We start from the raw sequence: 21,850 nt of genomic DNA on the forward strand, positions 1-21,850 counted from the left end.
TACATTATAGTCATTAGTCATTATAGTCATGTGGAATCTGTATCCCGCATGTATAGCTGATTGCATTTCATCCTCTGTGAGGCTCTTTAGATACCAAGGGCCTTAACAGCAACTTGATTAGCTTATATAGAAGCGACACTACTATGTTTTAACAGAGATCATGGTAACGGAACAGTAGAGACAGATGGCTTCTTATTAGCACAAATCTACTCTTGTTACATACAACTTATTGATCATCACATTGTTCAAAGCTTTGCATTTTTTTGTCTAAATGAGACAGCTTGTTACGGTAAGCACCACAAGGCACACTGCACTTTAAAATACACACAATTTGAGACTCTTTATTTATTTATTTATTTATGATTGTGTACTCCTTAATAGAGATTGTTGTTGTCCTCTGAAGGAGCCAATTAAACTGGAGATTGCAGAATAAACCTGACAGACACTCAACCCTAGCCTAAGCATTCTAAAGCATGGAGGCATGTAATGAGGAATATACAGTATATATATTAGACAGTACAAACTTGCAGATATATCCACCTTGAAAACTCTTATTTTATTCCAAGGCATATAATTTCCTGATTTTTGCAGAAATATATTCATGGTATAAGGTAAGCGTTTTCACCCCCATAATGTCTATCTCATACTTAGTTACACTCCCAGTTACCATACAATTTTCTTTGTTGCAAACTCACATTTGCACTCGAACTCTCTGGGGAATGTGAGGTCACATCCAAAGCAATACCCCCATTCCACGCAATAATATGTCATTTAAATATTAAATCATATTTTTAAATAAATAAATAGCAATGGAACAGGGGTTGTTAGAGTAGTTTACACAATAATAATGTATTAAAATATCTTTAAAAACATCTAAATTTATGAGTAATTTGAATAGTAACTCTTTGTAGGTCTTAATTAGCTTAATTAGCTCCTCACAGGTCCTGAAAATAATAAGCAACAAAAAGTGATAGATGTTCTTTAGGTAAATATTTTTAAACTCTAGATGTAGGCCCTTTAGGAAACCATAAAGGGCCTATTGTTTCAGGCCACATTTATTCCCATGTGCAAATACAAGCTTGAATGTATTCCTCAGGGATAGGTTACTGCTTGCAAAACATAAAAAAAATATAAGACATTCGATATCCCACAATATATAAACACGTCCATACACTGGCCTCATTATTCACCAAGCACTGTATATTGACTATAGAAAAATACGATTTCAGGTACTTTATCGCACAAACCATTCAGTCTTGTAAATACTTAAATCTTGTAGAGTGGTTGAAAACAATTATTTGCATTTATTGTAACAACTTAAATAACAATTTCTGTTCTATTATCATTTTAACTGGTGTATGGACCCATCATTAAAATAACATCCAAGAAAACCATTTAGCTTTCCCTCTATTTCTCTTTCTCTCTCTCTGTACCCCCCCCCATTCTCTACTCCCCTCTTCTTTCTTTCTTTTATTGTACAAAGTAAAGTAGTAAAAACATTGCAATATAGCTGAACGGAACATCACTAGATCAGTGTTACGATGTCAGGTACACGAGGTGGATCCAACAATGCAGGTAAGCACAGTTTAGAGAAAGTCCAGTACACAGTCCGAGGTCGAGGGCAACAGCGGGCAGCGAGGTCAGGGCAGGTAGATCAGGTGCAAAACGGTAAACAGGTCCGGGTTCCTAGGCAGGCAGAGAAGAATCGTGGTCGTTTAAACAGGCAAGAGGTCGGTACACAAGGCAGAGATAAAGTAGAACGAGAAACAGCACACCCAAAGCTATATAACGCTTAGAACGGGCAAAGACATGGAACACAAATGGTGTTTAAATTGGAGAGAGGCACTCACGTCATAGGCCGTGCCGTTGCGTGCGTCGCGTGCGTCGGGCGCAAACAGGTGCGTCGCGGCTGGCTTCTCTACTCGACGCCGTGTCGCCGCCGTGGTCCCGGCGCGCGTGCGTGGAGGACGCGGTGATGTTCCCGCAGCGCGGGCGAGCGTACGCGCTCGAGGAGGCAGGACCGCAAGCCCTGTGAGTGGCGCGTGCGGGGCGGAGGTGGAGCTGCCGGCGCTCCGCGAGCCGGTGTAAGCGGCCGAGGTGAGAGCCGCGGCTGCGCGTGTGACAATCAGTGCTTTGTGGGATCGACCCCAAAAATCAACATAAAAGGAGAGGGAACTTCTTAAAATGCTAACTCATCCAGACAGATAAAAAGGAAATGATACACTTGAAAACTCATCCTTAAAATGGAAGTCCACAAATTGTAAGCTTGCGAGCTGGGCTCTCTCCACCTAATGTATCGGTTTGTCTTAGTCTGTCAATTCTCACCTTGTGATACCCCTTGAATATATGTATTGTATTTAGCGCTGCGTAAACTGTTGGCATCATATAAATAAAAGATAATAATAATAAGTCCAAGTCCAAAATAGTAAAAAAAGTATTGTTTAACATTGCAGTAATGGCTAACATGGTTATCCCGCCTGCTTATTAATATATATAGTTTTATCAATATGCCATCATATTCTGTAGTGCTGTACAATGGGAGCTTCTTGTGCAGATGCAGATAGCGTTAGTAATATCATGTATTCAACCCTGTTACAGACTTCTTATTTTAGTTTTGTGGCTTTTGTAATACAGTGATTGTTAAAAGATTGATTTCTGTGAAAGAAATCAATAGATAGTATTACTGAGAAAGGAACCACCTGAATTATCTGATTATTTCAGATCATAGTAAATGCAGTTCCCAAATAGTATAGCAGGAACTATCAAATACCAGAAGATAAATTAACCCATTTCATTCCTTTCTACAGAGTTATAGTTCATTCAAATTCTAGGAATGGCCGAGAATTCGCCTCTCAAGTCTTTTGCATGTATTAGTGAAAAAAAGTACATCACTCGGTAAGACTTTTAATGTTTATTCTTGTCTCCATTTACTTCTAATTCTTAAATGCACATACAGTTTATATATATAGATATATATTGTGAGCTGGGATCATGTAACCACACAGTCTTAAGGTTTGAAATACCACATAAGGCTGAATTATTTTTAGAATTGTAGTCCTTTTTATTAAAAGGTCTGTAAACAAACATAAATAAAACAAACAAAAAGAAAAGCCTTGCTCTCTGAGCACTTACTGACAAACAAACTAACTATCGTTGGACGGCTTACCCGCTACCAACAAAAAAAACATTTAGCACAGACCTTTTTCGTTTAGGAACCGTTCAGCAGATTTGTTTAGGAGAAAATGCAGTCTCACTCACTGCTTGTATGCTTCTCCCCTGACTAACTTACAGGGCTCCTTTTTGTAGCAGCCCCCTGCTGCTCATTGGTAACAGGTGAGTAAATCTCTGAACCAGAACTCCTGGACTGGCTGCATCACCTGCTGCAAGTAAACTGTGGAGTGGAGCACTGGCCCTCCCTTCTCTCCAAATGCTCCACCCCAGGGACCCAAACATAACTACAACATTACCATTACTTTGCTGGTAACAAAACATTCTCCCTGGGGTTATCGAATACATTGCACTGCAGTATTTTGTGGGAAATGTACATGTTATCCACCACAATGCCCTGTTCCCTGTCACAATATATATATATATACACTCACATGTAATCCTCTTTCACAGCTTTAAAGCAGAGCTTTCCATGGGTCCATAAATTAATTTTCATCTAAGAATAGTTTTCAATGCAAAGTATTTACGTTCCTTATATTTGCATGTGCACCTGTTGAACATTTACAAATGCAAATATCTCTGCAACCGGTTTTAACATTGATGATGGTTTTACAAAAAAAAGAAGCGTTTGGGGCTTCTGAACCATTCCCATCGCCATCTTTGTTACTAGTAAATTAGGGCTGAGCAGATTATGTAGAAATAATGAACCAGGGGGGCGTGGCCTGCAGCTGAAGAGAGAGGATGCACGGCTGAGCTCCTCTCCATACAACCCTGACAAAACCGGCACAACTCAGCTCACTAACCGGCTAAAATACCGGCAAACTGAGTCCCGGAACACCGCTAGCCCTGGAGCACACATCGGCCACACCTCACACAACGAACGGGGTAAAGTAAGGAGAAGACAGCGGTCCCGACAAAAAACGGCGCCAAACGACCGCCATTTTACCTCCCATTCTCCCTGCTTCACGGCCGCCATCCGTTGCTTCGCACGGACGAAGTTCTGTTGTCTCCTGGAAGCGGCTGCACCGTCTCTGCAGCTCCAGTCGTGGAAACGGCACTCCCACGCAGCAAGGAGCAGGGAACAAGCGGGGTAAGGGACGCCTTTATAACGGCTCTCCGCCATTTTACACGCACCGGCTCCCACACGCTGAGACATCTCCCGGCCAGGACACCCAGTAATCTCTGCTATAAAACCACTGTTATTTGCAGCTTTTTAGCACAAGATCAAACTTTCAGTTTCTGAGCACATTATTGTCCGATTTTCGGCAGATATAGGGACTAACAGGATAATCAAGAAAACGTATTAAAAAAAAAAAAAAAAAGTTCTTTTCAAATACACTACAGAAATTACCTACTATCACAGGAGGGCAGTAGTACACAACAAAGGCCTTTATGTTATCGCATTCATATCTTTGACAACTGAAGGGCATGTGAAAGTATCCTTGGGGGAATGGGGGAATTTACTGATGCCCACAACGCTCTAGTAGACACTCAAAACGAAATGACTGATGATTTATTTGAACTCAAATTGAAATTAGCAGACCTAGAGGATAGGTCTAGATGAAACAATATTAGATTCCGTGGAATCCCAGAATCAGTACAAGCTTCAGATCTCAGAGACTTTCTCATTGATTATTTTACAATTCTTACACCTCAAGCGGATCAGCGAGATATGATTATTGATAGGGTCCACAGGATTCCGAAACCTTCTCATCTCTCCAAGGACATACCCAGAGATGTCCTGGCCAGGATCCATTTCTTCCAATACAAAGAGGAAGTACTTAAAGCAGCCAAGAATCCTCATACACTACCTGACCGCTTCTCTAAAATAGCGTTATTTGCTGACTTGTCAGCCGCTACTTTGAAAAGAAGAAGAGCGTTCTCTACTACCACCGCAATTCTGAGAGAAAAAGGAATTCCTTATCGTTGGGGATTTCCTGTGAAACTTCTTGTAACCAGGAATGGAGCCACTCATGCACTTCATCACCCCAGTGCGGCGCTTCATCTAATTAATAAATGGTTCCCTGACTCTGTACAAGAGACTTCCACATCGCCGCATAAGAGGAGACCTCCCCCTCTCCACTAAGAATGGACCACTGTCAGAAAGTCTTCCTCCGTGGATTCATCATTGGGACACAGACGCTCCCACTCAAGATCCCGATCTCCTACTTGAAAACCAGGACACCTCAAGACGTACATGGACACGTGTTATCCAACTTTCCGGAATCACAGATCTTTTGAACTTCCCGTCCAACACACCCGGTCTCTCCGTCAAACTCCTTTGCTTGATGCTCCAGTTCCTTCCTGACTGGACATTCTTTAGCCGTTTATGGTTAGTGACAACTCTTTATCCTCATTCAGGGTTGGGCAGTCAGTTATAATCTCTGCCTTAACGTCTTTACAAAATTCGTATATCTCCACTCCCTCATTTGCCACTGTAAACTTAACGGTTTTGGCTTGTTCTCACAGAACACTATTGTTGTTATCTAAAGTTGAATGTTCCCTGTTTCTATTGCACTCAACTCGTTCGAAATGTCTCTATGTGAATATTGTTATCGATGGTATACCACTTTATTTTTGGAGGTGCGTTATCTCATTCAAATCATTTAATTTATCACAATGGTAGTTAAATTATCTACTTTAAATGTGAAAGGCTTGAATAGCCCCTTTAAACGAAATTTATTTTGGAAAGAATGTCGTAGCCTGCAATGTGACGTAATCTGCGCACAAGAGACTCACTTGCTTGACTCCGACACATTTAGGGTTAAACATAAAAACTTTCCTAATATCTTTTTTACACCTAATACAAAAAAAAAAGGGGCATACTTATAGCTAAGTATTGATTGATGTCACGTATGATGCTAATGGTCGATATATTATTTTAAACTGTGACATTAATAATAGACTTGGGCACCAGGGGGCTCTTCGTGTTCGTCTTCGTGCTCGTCTTCGTCAAAAAAAAAATCTTCGTATTCCGCAAATATTCGCCCGTTTCTGTCTTATCTTCGGGCGAATATTCGTTTTTTCTTCGTTTTTTCCAGGTTAAGGGGTTAATACGGGGTTAACGCGTACCGCAGCAGCTCTGGCGCCAGTAGTTTAAAGCAACTCTATTAGTCGCCTCCTGCTGGGGACCAATGAGCTCACTACCATATATATAGCTAATAAGGGCAGCATTCTGTCCGAAGATATATTAGCCATATGTGGCAGTGTGTTCATTTTCATTTATTAATTATTTAAATAAAATATATCCCCATGATCCGCTGGTCTCCCCGCTGCAACAGTTAAATGTCCGCACTCGCAGACATTAATTCTGTCGAACTTGCAAACTCTTTCTTTCTATTTATTTTGGGGGGTTTTTTGTATTAAACCATTACACGAAAGGATCATGGGAATATATTTTATTTGAATAAATGCAAATGAGCACGCTGCCACATATGGCTAATATATGTTCGGACAGAATGCTGCCCTCTGTTGGTTTTACATTAAGTAAGCATTGTTGGCACGAATTTAAGATTTCCACTGCCCAAAATATGACTACTATCTTCTACACCAAATGGGACATATGGTTACATAGTACACACAACACGGTTCAGCTCCCTTGACTCCTGTATTCCATCAAAAATCATTGACTTTACGTGTACGCAATTTACACGAGTGCAAATTGTTTTCTCTTTTATATTGTTTTATGTTATCTTTTTATTGCTCTGTTTGTCATTTTCGAATGATTTCAACAAGCTTACTTATGTCATTTGTATACCTTGTATATTGTAACTGCATTACCTCTGTACATTTATACAATTTTGTTTATATTTTCTAACAAAAAATTTAATAAAAATTTATGTTACAAAAAAAGAAATAATGAACCAGACAAGAAATAATTCAATGGACGTAATTTTAAAATGGGACAGAAAGTTAGAAAGAAAAATCTAGGATTTGTGGCAAATTAGCTTTGTCCACCTATGCCCTCAAGCAAGTGGGATGTACTGTAGTGTAGCTCTAACTAGTAACAATGTTCCAGTCAAAAAGAACTATAAAGCCAAAATTGTAATGTTTGGTTATCATGTTTTGATTCTTTTTTTTTCAAATGAAACTCACTGTTTATGTGACTATATGTTTGTCTAGAGAGTAATCTGGACATAAGCCTAGACACCGGCCATGCCTCATTGGGATAGCTTTACCAAACTCTTAGTTGATCTGATTAAAGTTATCCTCTTGTGCATCATGAAAAATAGTAATCAATGGATTTACTGAGGTAAAGCCAAATAGCATACCCTGAGTTGCTGGTTATCTTACATTAGTTATCTTCAGTTGAACACTGAACATGACATAATAGAAAGGTGATTCCTTCACCTCTTATTTGAGTGATAAGGGTGTTCATCTTTATTTTGCATTTTCTCTGCTTGCCCTTTGACATTCTGAAATCTTGACTTTCTGACCTCAATCTTTGGATGCCTCATTAGGGTGCTTGTTTCTAACATTTTAATCCACATTGTGCAAATTCCTCCAAGTCACCGTATCTTTCTACTAGTCCAGTAGACTTCTTTAAACTCTGTTTAGTCTAATATTTTAATGATGCTATCTGCTAATTCAGATTAATATAGATTACCTGGATTAACTAATTACATTCAATAACCTTTTTTATTGTATATATGTTAATAATTTAATCCTGCATGGTGTTATCTCCTTACTAATAATTAATGTTCTGTTGTGTGACAAATAACATAACAGATTACCATATCTTTATTTATTTCAATTCTTGTTTTATGTACTTTTCTAAATGTGCCATTCTTTGGTGTTCCAGTGTTGACTAATTCAGTACTATTTGTATAACTGATAACTACATTAAGTTTAGTTTGCTGGCATTAAACTGTCCTGCTGTTCACAGAAAATGGAATTTTGCCTTCAGGACATATAGTTGCCAAAATAGTTTGCTTAAGAGTGGTAGGCATGTTGAATCAAGAATTCTCTACAATGCTTGTATTTTTAGACAAACGACTGGCTTAGTGTTAGGAAGCACTTTCTATTGATCTGTGATATTCTTCACAGAAACATTGGTAACCAAATAAACATTATCAACATACTAAAAAGTCTGAAAGAAAAGTCTTACAGACACATTTACTCTTTCTGAAGAAAATCTAAATACGTGCATTCAAAAATTGAAATTCTTGTATAGCCACAAAATAAATTAGCTCATGCCTAAAACAAAGTGAGATGTGACCCTTCAAGGGAAGACATTATATGTCTGTGCATACTAACATACTTTTTATATCTAAAGGTGCATGCATTAGATGGCCCTAATGTGGTACCTATGCGCTGTGTTCTAATTCAGCTTTGTGTGCACAGTGTGATACAGTAACCATATTATTTGTTTACCTAAATTAACTGGCATGGGATCTCTTTAAATATATTTTAAATATTACATCTCATAGATTCTATTGTAGAGACTCACTAATTTTGGTAAACAAATAGTTAAAATTGACAACTATATTGGTGATTGCTTAGTGGTATTCAATCAGGTGTTTCAGGTAAGATATATATGAGTGAGAAGAGCACCAGCTGGGATTCTAGAATATGTCTTTTATAGAGACATCTCCTAAATAATAAATAATGATTACTTAGCCAAAAATGGTTATATTATAGACAATGACATAGTAAAGATTGACAAAATAACTCGATAAACACTGCATCTTAACTTTAAAAGCACATGCAAAATCTTGGTGGCCGCTTGTCTCCTTCTTCCTCTCCTTCCACCCCTATTTTTCATCTGCAATCTCTTTTACCTTTCATCTCTGCTTCTTTTTGTTTTAACACTTGTTTGGTGAGCATAAAAGATGGGAGAGAGATGGATCCACCCCAAGAACAACACCAGTGAACCGCAGCTCATTAGATCTTCCTGCACATGCCTACCATAGTGAAGTTTGAAGATAAGAGAGGTATAATCCTCTGCCAGCAGAGACCCCCCAATGTCTGACACCCTGCACACTGCACTCAGGGTAATTCCCATTGCGTCATACACAGTATATTGGAGCAGTGACATGGACTTTTCCTCCACCAAGCCACCTGGAATTAGAGAACTCATCCCACACAGTTCAGATTTTATATTTTGGCATGTTGAGCTGGCCCTTGTAGGAGGTTTCTTAGAGCTGTCTCGCTGATTTAGCCTGGATCTAATCCAGTGTTTCAGTTCACAACAACATTAACAAACATAATAATGGAACCGTATCAGATACAAGTAGCACTTTTACCCTAGAATACTGCACGTACATGATCAAAATGTTCTATCTGCATGCAATGGGATTAATTTTATACAAATTAGACTCCTGCTAAGGGAAATTGGCAAATGGTGTGTGCTGGAGCTGGGATGGGCAGCATTGCAAGATTTTGAATACTTGCTGTGCTCCTTTATTTTGCATGCATGCAGGATGGCGTGACATTGGTATTAAACCTAGATTGCAGTGCTATCTTAATCCAACACTGCTGGTGCATCAGTTTCTTCATGATTACCTAACAAAATTGGTACTGAAAAATATTCCATATGCAGCTCTATGCAAAACAATTACTTTGGAAAAGATAATTAAAACATGAATACAAAATGTATGTGGCTGACTGGCTACTACAAATAGGACCAGATTCCTGTATGATGTACCAGAAATAGAACAATGATGTGTACCTAGAAAGCTGGTCAAAAAAATAAAACAAAACCTCCTCCATATTAAAGTTGACACACGCGTGACACAAAAAAAAAAAGGATACTGATGTGTTGAAAGGCTGCGTTGCCTTAGCATTTATTGTGTTTATTTTTCGTACCATTTTAGAATTGAGAGTATTAAAACTATTATTTCTTTTTTAGGCGTCAACTTGATTCATTATTGAAAACGTATAACTGTTACTTTAAGGACCAAAAGAACTTACATATAACTTACGACCAAGTGAGTACACCATTATCCAGTCAGTTTTTATTTAGGAATAGATAATTAAGTTGCGTTAAGTATTATGTAATTAAATCCAGTAATAACTGGAAAGGAAACCAATTTCCTGTAGAATTAAAGTATTGCAATAATAGTAGAGCTTTAATTTTCTGCATTTTACTGATGGCAAATGATGCTTAATTGTGGAATGAAAATCACAGAGTCCAAAAAGTTTTACCAACATGCTATGTTATTTAGGTCTAAAACAAAATTGTACGTTTTAATTATTATATATTGTTTTATATAGCACCATCATATTCCCCAGTGTTGTACAGTAGGTAAACAGGACATAATAAGTAGTGCATAACATAACAATTTGGACTAACAGAAGCAAAGGATATGGAGGAGAGCCCTGTTAAAACAATTTTACAGTCTAGAGATCTTTAGATACATTACATATTTGCATAGCTGGGAACTTCTTGGCTCTGGCTACCCGGGCCTTCCCTTGCGGGACGCGGTCAGGACTGCACACTGACATCAGCGGGCGGACCCGCTGACGTCGGGGAGTTCCCGCTGATGTCGTTGGGCGGTCCCACTGATGTCAGTGGGCGGTCCTGCTGACGTCGGGGGAGTTCCTGCTGACGTCGGGGGAGTTCCCGCTGACGGTAGCGGGAAATACCCCCATTTATAGGAAAAATGGGCAGTGAGCGGGGCGTGTCAAGACCCCGCTCCCGCGACCCGGAGGATTCGAGTCTTGACCTGGAGAACCAGAGGCGCAGCGCTCACCCGGCAATCTCCAGCTCAAACCCGCTAGAGGACCAGCAGTGCAGGAACCTGGTATCATCCACCGGTACGGGAGCAGAGCAGTATATTGGTTGCAACAGGCAAAAGAGTAGTCGTTACACGGAGCCGAGGTCGGGAGTAGGCAAGGACAGGATAATCAAAAACAAGCTGGGTCAAACACAGGAGATAGACAGGAACGTCAAAAACAAGCCAAGGTCAGAAGCCAAAATCACAACGTAAGGTATTTAATAAGCACAGCCAACATGCACAAGGCACTATCACAGGCAATGAGCTAGTGCAACAGCCAGGTTTAAATAGACCTACTAATTGTATTTCCCGCCCCGCATGAAACGGAGGCTTGGAACACATAGGTTTAGTGTCTATAAGAGGCCACACGGTGGTGCGCGTGTGTACAGAGCCAGAGTTCATGCAGTCTGCGTTCAGGAAACCTGCCAGCGGCTACAGGCGACGAGGGGCTTCAGTAGAACGGCGGTTCGGGGGAACGGAAGGTAAGTACTCCGTAGTTACAATTTGCCAGTAACCTTTAAACCCATATCTGATTATCAGGAGAAATTTTTAGTCTCACCACATGATATATAGTGAAATATCGTTAAAGTGTTTTTGTCAGAATAACAAGTCTATATTTTTCAAGACAGCAATTTGCTGGGTATACATGAGTTTACATATCTCATTTCAGGATGAAAGTGGACAAATTGTTGCGTCTGGACTTATTGAGATTTTTTGGGGTGTTCAACGGCCAATCAGATTCAAAATGCAAGATGAGAAATTTCTCTCCTCTGAATCGATTCAGCTGCCAGAGGTTATTGGCTCCAGTATGACAAAAAGGTATCAAAGAGCAATTAATTATAAAGGAAAATTCAAGAACTAAAATGAGAATGTGCAACTTTTAATTTAGTATTTGCCATATTGCTCCATGTAGAATGTTTTCCTACTAGTGAGTCATGCCTTTGTAGCCTAAACATTTGGCACATTGAAATCAAAATTCGCACAAAATCTAGCACATTTTAGCCTACATGGGTAGCAACATGTTCCTAGACAGACAAGGATGTACAGCCGCACACAATTTCCCAGGGTTTGTAAATAGGCCACTTTTGCTATAGCCATGAAAAGTTCCTGCAGTTTTAAAATCAGGAGCTCTTTGTAGTCCAATGATAGAAAATGAGCAGAGCTAGTAGGAGGCTGAATAAGTAACATGAACCCCCTATCCTAGCTATAGAGTGAGTATAAGTTTGGTATGTTTGGAGATCCATGGAAGAGAAAGTGGCACTGTGGCAGGCAACTAGCCTTTGAATAACGAGAAAGCTGACTTTTCTCCAAAAAACAGAATCCATAACTTTTATCTAAGCGTCATCAAATCTAGGAATTTATCACCTTACAAAAAAGGTATTTCAAAGAAAATGAGCTTGCTTGATGAAACATTTCATTATAAAAAGATTTGACTTGTTATTTCAGTGGAATGATGCGCTGGGGGGAATTTGATGACCTTTACCGTATTACAGAAATAGAGGAGCAAACACGGCATTCAGATGAAGAAATGGATGATAACAAAGGTAGTTATTTCTTAGTGTCCAAACTCCAGTGAGAAAAGGCCACACGCAACTCTAACAAACACTGGAAAACCTTTTCTTGGCCTTATGCTATATGTAGCAAAAACGTACTTAGCACACAGTGCTAGGTACCCTACTAAAAATTAAAAAGTACCATTCTAATTTTCCACACGCATAAAATCTTTGCATTGTCATTTTTTCATCTTTATTTGTCCAGGTATAACTTATTAATCATAAATACCCTTGTGCATTTTTTGTGAGGGCTAGATGGTATTTTTTTTATTAGAGTTGAGTTTTTGTGTAAACATGGTCCAACAATAAAACTACAGTTTTTAATGACTGTTCTTTTTGGTAATAGTAATAAATAGTCATCCATTATTGCTAGTAATTTCTATTATTACTAGTAAATAATAAATGTAGCGTTTTCAGTTAGTTGAATAATCTGTATAATCTTTGTATTTATTGGTTTTGTTAAGACTACAGAAGTTATGATTTTGACAGCAGCACTCTGAAGCCTTCCTTCAATGATAATGCTCCTGACTCACCATCATTGTACAGAACTATGAGTGATGCTGCCCTGGTAAAAAGGAGGGTTAAACCCAACACACCTGACAGAGAACATCTACAGCAACATAGGTTTTCCATTAATGGACACTTTTACAACTATAAGGTAGGATTCTGAAGTAGAATAAAATACAACTGCTAATTCTTATGCAGTCGAAAACCAATTTTCACTAATATTTCTTCTTCAAAATCTCAGTAGTAATAAATAAATTGTGAATAAAATATTAAATGTTATCTCATTATGCAAACATATTAATAGAACGGAACAGGTGGGTTTCTCCAGCAAGAAAATCACAATGGATTGATGAAACAGTGAAATAAAACATTCCATGTAACCGCTTCTTATTGTTGCACAGGTTGTTGCAAACAATACAACTTTATATTGTTTCGCAATAAGAGTGTATGTTTTTTTTTTTTTACAATACTTATTTTTGTTGTCTTTTAACTGGTCAAACCCCATACATTTTACATTGAAAACTACATTGCTTTTGTTTAGTGTACACCTCTTCATATACATTTATGACAGAAAAAAAGTGAGGGAGATACAAAGAGAAGTTTTGTTTGTTGCCTAAACGGGTAAATGCGACGGCAGATATTTTACAGCTAAGAGTATTTGCAGCGCAAATGGCTGCTTCATGACCAGAGTCACCACAACCTTCTGTGCATATTTCATTAGGACTTGCCAGGGTCTGTTGTAGCAAAGGTACCTAACAAGATCTCTGTTTGTTTTGAGTAATCGTTATTTATAATTATATACTGCCTAAAAATAAAGGTATTTCGGTAACCTGCATAAGTTGTTTTTTTATACCAATTTATATGTCCTTTAAATTAACATTACTGATTTCTGGATTTATTTGCAGACCTCAATTTTTACTCCAGCTTTTGGATCGGAAACAAAAGTTATGATAAACAGCAATATGACAACAAAAGAAGTAATTGAGCAACTATTACACAAGTTCAAGGTAAATGTTTATTGTAACATGTAGCTTTAATTTAACTTCTGTTGTGAAACAGTTGTGAAACCTATCATTTTCATTTTCTATGATGATACTTTTTGAACATCCTAGTAAACGTGTAGATATTTCACAGTTATTTAGGTATGGCATAGATTATTTACCTGTCATTTTCATTTTCTATGATGATACTTTTTGAGCATCCTAGTAAACGTGTAGATATTTCACAGTTATTTAGGTATGGCATAGATTATTTACCTATCATTTTCATTTTCTGTGATGATACTTTTTGAACATCCTAGTAAACGTGTAGATATTTCACAGTTATTTGGGTATGGCATAGATTATTTAGCTACAGATATGGATTTAGTTGTCTAAATGAGCATGATCACGCAGCCATAACTGTGAAACTATTTCAAGAGTAGAAATAGTAATAATTATTATTATTATTAATTGTTTTTTTATTTATATAATGCCAACAATTTATGCAATGCTTCTTACAGTGCATAAATTCAAAGCTAGAACTAACAGAATAAGAAAAAAAATACATTAAGTAAAGAGGGCTCTCAAGCTCACAAGCTACATAGAAATGGGTAAATCATAAAGCTCAGAGAAACACAGTATGATAATGTAATAGATTGACGTGGCAGTTGCTGAGGTTTGTGGTTTATGGGGTTGGGAATGGATAGAAATATGTGGGAGCCAGAGAGATGTAAGGAGAGATGTAAGGAGCCGGAGAGATGTAAGGAGAGATGTCCCCAGAAATTGAAATAATTAAAAGATGGAATAAAACACTTCAGGGAAGAAGATAAAATCTCTTCTCTTCACTTTTATTTCACTATCAATGCAGTTTACCTGCATCTAATCACAACTGACACACAGGGGTTAGCCAGGCCATTGACAGACTCAGTGGGGAAAAGGATGGCTGTATATGAGCCCGTAAGGATGGCTGGGCCCAAGGAAAAAACTATTTGATCCCCTGCTGATTTTGTATGTTTGCCACTGACAAAGACATGGTCAGTCTATAATTTTAATAATAGGTGTATTTGAACAGTGAGCGACAAAATAACAACAAACAAAAACCAGAATAACGCATTTCAAGTTATGAATTGATATGCATTTTACTCAGTGAAATAAGTATTTGACCCCGTTGTAAAACATTACTCAGTATTTGGTGGCAAAACCCTTGTTGGCAATCACAGAGGTCAGATGTTTCTTATAGTTGGCCACCAGGTTTGCACACATCTCAGGAGGGATTTTTTTCCCCACTCCTCTTTGCAGATCCTCTCCAAGTCATTAAGGTTTCGAGGCTGACATTTGGCAACTCAAACCTTCAGTTTTCTCCACAGATTTTCTATGGGATTAAGGTCTGGAGACTGGCTAGGCCACTCCAGGGCCTTAATGTGCTTCTTCTTGAGCCACTCCTTTGTTGCCTTGGCCGTGTGTTTTGGGTCATTGTCATGCTGGAATACCCATCCATGACCCATTTTCAATGCCCTGGCTGAGGGAAGGATGTTCTCATCCAAGATTTGACAGCACGTGGCCCCATCCATTGTGTGTTTGATGAGGTGAAGTTGTCCTGTCCCCTTAGCAGAAAAACGACCCAAAGCATAATATTTCCAACTCCATGTTTGATGGTAGGGATGGTGTTCTAGGGGTCATAGGCAGAATTCCTCCTCCTCCAAACACGTCGAGTTGAGTTGATGCCAAATAGCTCGATTTTGGTCTCAACTGACCACAACACTTTCACCCAGTTCTCCTCATTCATTCAGATGTTCATTGGCAAACTTCAGATGGGCCTGTACATGTGCTTTCTTGAGCAGGGGGACCTTGCGGGCGCTGCAGGATTTCAGTCCTTTACGGCATAATGTGTTACCAATTGTTTTCTTGGTAACTATGGTCCCAGCTGCCTTGAGATTATTGACAAGATCCTCAAGTTTAGTTCTGGGCTGATTCCCCAGTGTTGATCATGATCATTGAAACTCCACGAGGTGAGATCTTGCATGGAGCCCCAGACCAAGGGAGATTGACAGTTATTTTGTGTTACTTCCATTCGTGAATAATCACACCAACTGTTCTCACCTTCTCAAGCTGCTTGGCGATGGTCTTGTAGCCCATTCTAGCCTTGTGTAGGTCTACAATCTTGTCCCCAACATCCTTGGACAACGCTTTGGTCTTGGCCATGGTGGAGAGTTTGGAACCTGATTGATTGCTTCTGTGGAGAGGTGTCTTTTATACAGGTAACAAACTGAGATTAGGAGCATTCCCTTTAAAAGAGTGCTCCTAATCTCAGCTCGTTACCTGTATAAAGGAGACCTGGGAGCCAGACATATTGCTGATTGTTAGGGGATCAAATACTTATTTCACTGAGTAAAATGCAAATCAGTTCATAATGTATTTGAAATGCGTTATTCTGTCTCTCACTCTTCAAAAAAACCCACCATTAAAAAAATAGACTGATCATGTCTTTGTCAGTGGGCAAACGTACAAAATCAGCAGGGGATCAAATATTGTTTTCCTTCAATGTATGGATATATATATATATATATATATATATATATATATACATACACATACACTAAATGGACATAAGTATTCAGACACCTGACCATTACACCAACAGGGACCTTTATGACAATGCATTCTAAATACATAGACATAAATGTGTAGTTTGTCCCCTCTTTGCAGCTTTAACAGCTTTCACAAGGCTTTCCACAAGATTTTTGAGTATTTCTGTTGAAAATTTTGCACGTTTATCTAGTAGAGCATGTGTGAGGTGAGGCACTGATGTTGGAAAAGAAGGCCTGGCTCTCGATCTACGTACCAGTTGAAAATAGTGTTCCATGGGGTTGAGGTCAGGGCTCTGTGCGGGCTAGTCATGTTTTTCCACACTAATCTCATCCAACCATGTCTTTATGGACCTTGCATTGTGCACTGGGGCACAGTCATGCTGGAATAAAAAAGGGCCCTACCCAAACTGTTCCCACAAAGTTGGAAGCATGGCATTGTCCAAAATGTCTTGGTATGTCCCAGTTAGCTCTATTTGTGTAATGTTCTGGTGTCACAATACTTTTGTCCGTATAGTGCGTATTAAAGACATCACTTTTGTTTTCAAAAGGGGTTGCAAAAAATACTGATTTTAATCTAGCTGCATTACTAATTTTGCTTCATCCCTGGTACCAGTAATCTACAACAATTAATATCAGACTTCAAATCATTTTTAGATTGAAAATAACCCCAATGAGTTTGCACTGTACATAATCCATGCCTCAGGTGGTAAGTATTACATTGCATTTACTGTTTAATTACAATTGTAAATGTGGATTTGGTATGCTTGGTTTCAATGTTCAGGATTAGACACCAGTGTTTGTGGCAAATTGGCTGGAAATCACTTGTGCCTATTGAGAGTCTAATGCTGCCTACCCCTGCTAATGACCATAAAGTAATTTCAATACTGTCAAGATTAATATATGAAAATGTCTAAAAAATAAATTTCATTGAGGATGAAGCTCCTGCTTCTTATACATAATCCTTTTTACTGTTTACTGATTTATAGTTAGCCAGTGGACCTGAAAAAGGTTTCCTGGCCAACACATGTTTATTGGAGAAGCTATGTTTCCGAGTTAAGTAACTTTCTATGCATTTTGCTTTGACTTGGGTCCATTCTTAAAGTTCATTATAAGTCCAGTTTAGCAAATTAAAACATAAGTATTAATCATTTATTGTGATTGTTGCTGTTACAGTGCATGTCTTATTTTTGTTTCCAATGTCACATTCATTCTTTGGATATATTTCCTGCTTTGTTTGCAGAAAAGAAAAAATTGAAGAGCACAGATTGCCCAATTTGGGAACGACTTCTGCAAGGCCCTTCAGGAAAAATAGCGAAAATGTTCCTTATGGACAAAGAAGTAGAAGAAATTAGTAGTGATGTACATACAAAAAATATTATCATTGCAATGACATCACATCACTTTAATGTCTAATATAATGAGGATTTTTACCATTGTCATGTTTTCAACAGGTAGCACAATATATTAAATTTAGCCTACCCCTTCTGCAATCAATTCTGAAACGGTTAAACGAAGAAGAGGAAAGGGAAATTAAGAGAACTATTGATAAGTATGTATATTTTAATAATTAAATCTATTTAGAATTATTGTTGTGTATTTTATCTATCTATCTATCATTTTAAAGGCTACAGTAGAAACTGATGGTGACAGAAAAGATAAAAAGGGGCAGCGGTGGCGCAGGCAGGCTGCTAAAGGGGCAGCGGTGGGGCAGACAGGCTGCTAAAAGAGCAGCGGTAGCGCAGGCAGGCTGCTAAAGGGACAGTCGTGACACAGGCAGGCTGTTTTAGAGGCAGAGGCATACCATGTCAATGTCTGGTTTAGTGTATAGTGATAGGGGTTATGCTGCACAACTGTCAATGTCTGGCTCAGTGTATATTGATAGGAGTTATGCTGTACCATATCTGTTCAGTTAGAGGGGCAAAGGTTTAAAAGTGATACCCTATTGCATCCACTACCCTACTGAATGGGATTAATACAGTGAAGAATATTTAGCAAGCATGGGATAGGGATAAGGCTAAGCTAGAAATAAGATAAGGCCTGGGACTAAGAAAAGTATTCAGAGGCTGAGCAGGCTAGATGGGCCATTTTGTGTAGTTGAATGTTATGTAGATGTTGCTCACAAACACAGACAAGCAGTGGAACATAACTTATTTTCTTTACTTCAGTAACCACATGCACCAGATTAAGATATATACACAAGAGACCTAACACTACAGAACAAGTGCACATTTCCATTATGCTGCCATCTACTGGCAAAACAAACTGCATACTACACCAATACATAACAGGCCGAATGGTTCTTATCTGTCACTTTCTATGTTAACAAGTATGACACCTCGGTTGCACAAGCTTTTGTGGACTACAACACCTCTTTATCGTTCTAGTTTAAGGTCATGGGAGTTGTAGTCCACAAAAGTCCATCTGCATTTTTTCCTAATTTATAAAAGGGGCAGTAATGCCCAGATTTTAAAACAATTGACATGATACACATATGCTATCACACTAGCAGGGCTTAAGATGTCAGAATGTTGCAAATAGATACAGTATGGCCTGTCTTTAAAGGCATCACTGTATTTATAAACTGCTTGTGGTCATATGTATTGAACTGCAAGTAAACAATACTATTGGTGGCATATGTCCTTTACATTATTTCAGCTAAAGAGGAATTGCTCACTCTTACCCATCCTTTCCATTGCCACCCTTGCACAAAGGCTTATGTAATTTAATGTTTAAATAAAGGCCTTTTTAAAATAGAGAAACTGAACAGAGATTGTATACACCATAGAAGCTCAATAACCAAGACTAGTATAGTTACAGTTAAATAAAAGACGAAATTAGACTATAAGCTGTGTGAAGCAGGGACCTTCTTTCCTAATGTTTTCATATTGTATCCCATCTTTTATTATACTGTAAGCTCCAAAGTATGAATACATGCAAAATTACAATGTCTTATAAGCTGCCACTATTAATCTTAATGTATTCTGTTTTTAGGTATGTCAAAGAAAAGTCTATATTGCTACAGTATCTTAACAGCAAAATTACAAAAAGGACAGAAACTACAGTATAACCATATTTTATACAAGATTGTGAAGCACACTTCAACCAAAATATTTATAGACTTTATTTGCATGGATGTTTATTTAGGATTCCAGAAGAAATCCTTTTGTTTTCATATTGGATGGAAAAGTGTGACTAGGCAAATGGATAGATACGGTATGAATCGGCCTTGTATGAAAAAACACAGTATGAAAAAAGGCCCAAATTAACTTCTTAAATAAAAGCATTTGAATGCACTATGGTAATATCAATGTCAATTGTGTAGGTCTCTCTTTTGTGAATCCATTTGTTGTAAAATGTTTAATGTATCACATAAGCCTTTTAGATCTTAATTCTGAAGCACTAATAATTAATACTAACACTAATATTGTCATGAAAATGAAGTTGTATCGTTACCCAGCAATAATGTTTGATTTTAAGCGTCTTTTCATAAGCAACAGTAATCTCAACTTAATGTTGGATAAAGAAACTATTTCAAAGTCTCTGGAATCATTTTTTTTTTTCTAATATGACAGCCTTCTTTAATGAAAAGATAATGAATTAAATTAGATTAGTAAACATGACTTCACTAAGACATACTTGACTGACATTATGTCAACAAATCAACAGTACCCAATGAGTCAGCTCAAGTTGCAACTAATCTATTCAAAAAAAGGTTGAGTTGGGCAATATCCAAGTTGCACATCAACATTCCCCCTTAAAGTTGTGTCAATTTACTTTTGAGTTGATTTAGAGTTGGTTGACGAGTAGTCTAGAGTGTGAATTAGTCAAGTCTGTGGTTGAGTTGGGCAGTCTTATTAAGTTTAGTGAAGTTCTGGTAAACTATCCTCCTTAAATTAGCATGACTGGCAGCTCAACTGTATTCAACTTTTTGGGCATAGGTGAATTGCAATTTGTTGGCAGTTGAGTCAGCTATGACTAACTATTTAGTTACCAGGTTAGTTGACTTGAGTGAATAAATGCACAAAAAAGCAAGAATTCAGCACATACTCAACGAATGCCATTCAAAAAACACCTATATAAGGCATAACTATTGGGGATTCTGTCACACTATATGGCCATATATTGCTTCGCCCACCAGTATGTCAAAGTACCCCAAGTTTGTTGAGTCCCATCTAATTTTTCATGGCTATATTGCTTACTAAGGAGCTGAATCAGTGGGATTCCATTCATACGCAAATATGCACAGCAAAAATATACAAATAGGGGAGTGGGCAACATAAAAGGCATAGATATTCAGATTGCCATATTGCTGCTGTATGCCCTTTGTGCTTTTTAGGTTGTGCATTCCATTTTCTGTATATTTTTCCTGTGCATATTTTTTGAATGATATTTGCTAGGTATGTACTGAAATCCTATTGTGCAGTGCTGCAGAATATGATGGTGCAATATAAAACAATAAGTAGTAATCTTGCTTTGTTTTGTGTATTTATTGGTCATTACGATTCTATCAGCAACCCAGGTACCTGAGTGTTTATGCCTTTTATGCTTTTTTTTGGTTATGTGTTCCTATTTTTGTATATTTTTTTGTTTTGCATATTTACAAGTTCTTACCATAAGTTAGGGTTGCGCAGCCCCGCCTGCCATATAGGTGCCTTATTAATGGTGTCCAGTGAAGGTTTTAAATGAGAGCTCTTGCTTCATTTTGTGTTGAACAAGAGGAAAATTATATTTTTGTGGCTCCAATTTTAGAATTCTACTGCCTCTGCTTGTGATTCTGTTGTAGGATGTAGGAGGCCGGTTAATTGTATCCAGGTGTTTTCAGTTTTTAAATGTGAATCCTTTTACTTGGTCTCAGTTTATAGTCTCCTTATTTGTATTATTTATTTTCACATTTTCAGAATTATGTGCTTCATGGTTGTATTTTATTTCTACCTTTGATGCAATTTCTTTTTTTACAACTTTTTGCAATTTTCCACCTTGGAATTCCTTAAGGATATTCTTGTGTATATTTCAAAGTATATTTACAAACTTCATGGTTATCTAATGTTCTCTGTGTGGGCACCATATAAGAGTATTTTTAATACTTTTTGCTTAAGTGGTTTGCAGGTAGTAATTTATTTTTTTTTCCATGTAGCGCTAGGTCAATGAGATGTAAGGATGTTTCTCACGCTCTTCCCTCCGATCTCCCATGCACTGATCATGCTGTGATCAGCAAGCAAGGCTCCATAGCCTTGCATGAGTAGCAATTCTAGATCCCTGCAGAGTCTCTCATTTCCTCCAGTGACTTTATGGTCGGCGTCAGCAGTGCCTGATAATTCCTTAAGTAATAGTGTACC

The 21,850-nt window shown here is 38.0% G+C and overlaps 1 protein-coding gene across 1 annotated transcript; it reads left to right on the forward strand.

Moving 5' to 3' along the window:
- Window positions 1–2,833: 2,833 nt before the first annotated feature.
- Window positions 2,834–19,581, forward strand: RASSF6 (Ras association domain family member 6). Its single transcript, XM_089502453.1, has 10 exons — window positions 2,834–2,895; window positions 10,019–10,097; window positions 11,557–11,705; window positions 12,333–12,446; window positions 12,914–13,097; window positions 13,852–13,953; window positions 17,169–17,220; window positions 17,755–17,873; window positions 17,966–18,063; window positions 19,506–19,581. Exons 1-10 carry the CDS (start codon window positions 2,834–2,836, stop codon window positions 19,579–19,581), a joined length of 1,035 nt encoding a protein of 344 aa, XP_089358579.1.
- Window positions 19,582–21,850: the final 2,269 nt, after the last annotated feature.

The sequence above is a fragment of the Sceloporus occidentalis genome, unplaced genomic scaffold (assembly GCF_023333645.1).
Source record: "Sceloporus occidentalis isolate IW3139 unplaced genomic scaffold, rSceOcc1.0.p SCAF_203, whole genome shotgun sequence".
NCBI lineage: Eukaryota > Metazoa > Chordata > Lepidosauria > Squamata > Phrynosomatidae > Sceloporus > Sceloporus occidentalis.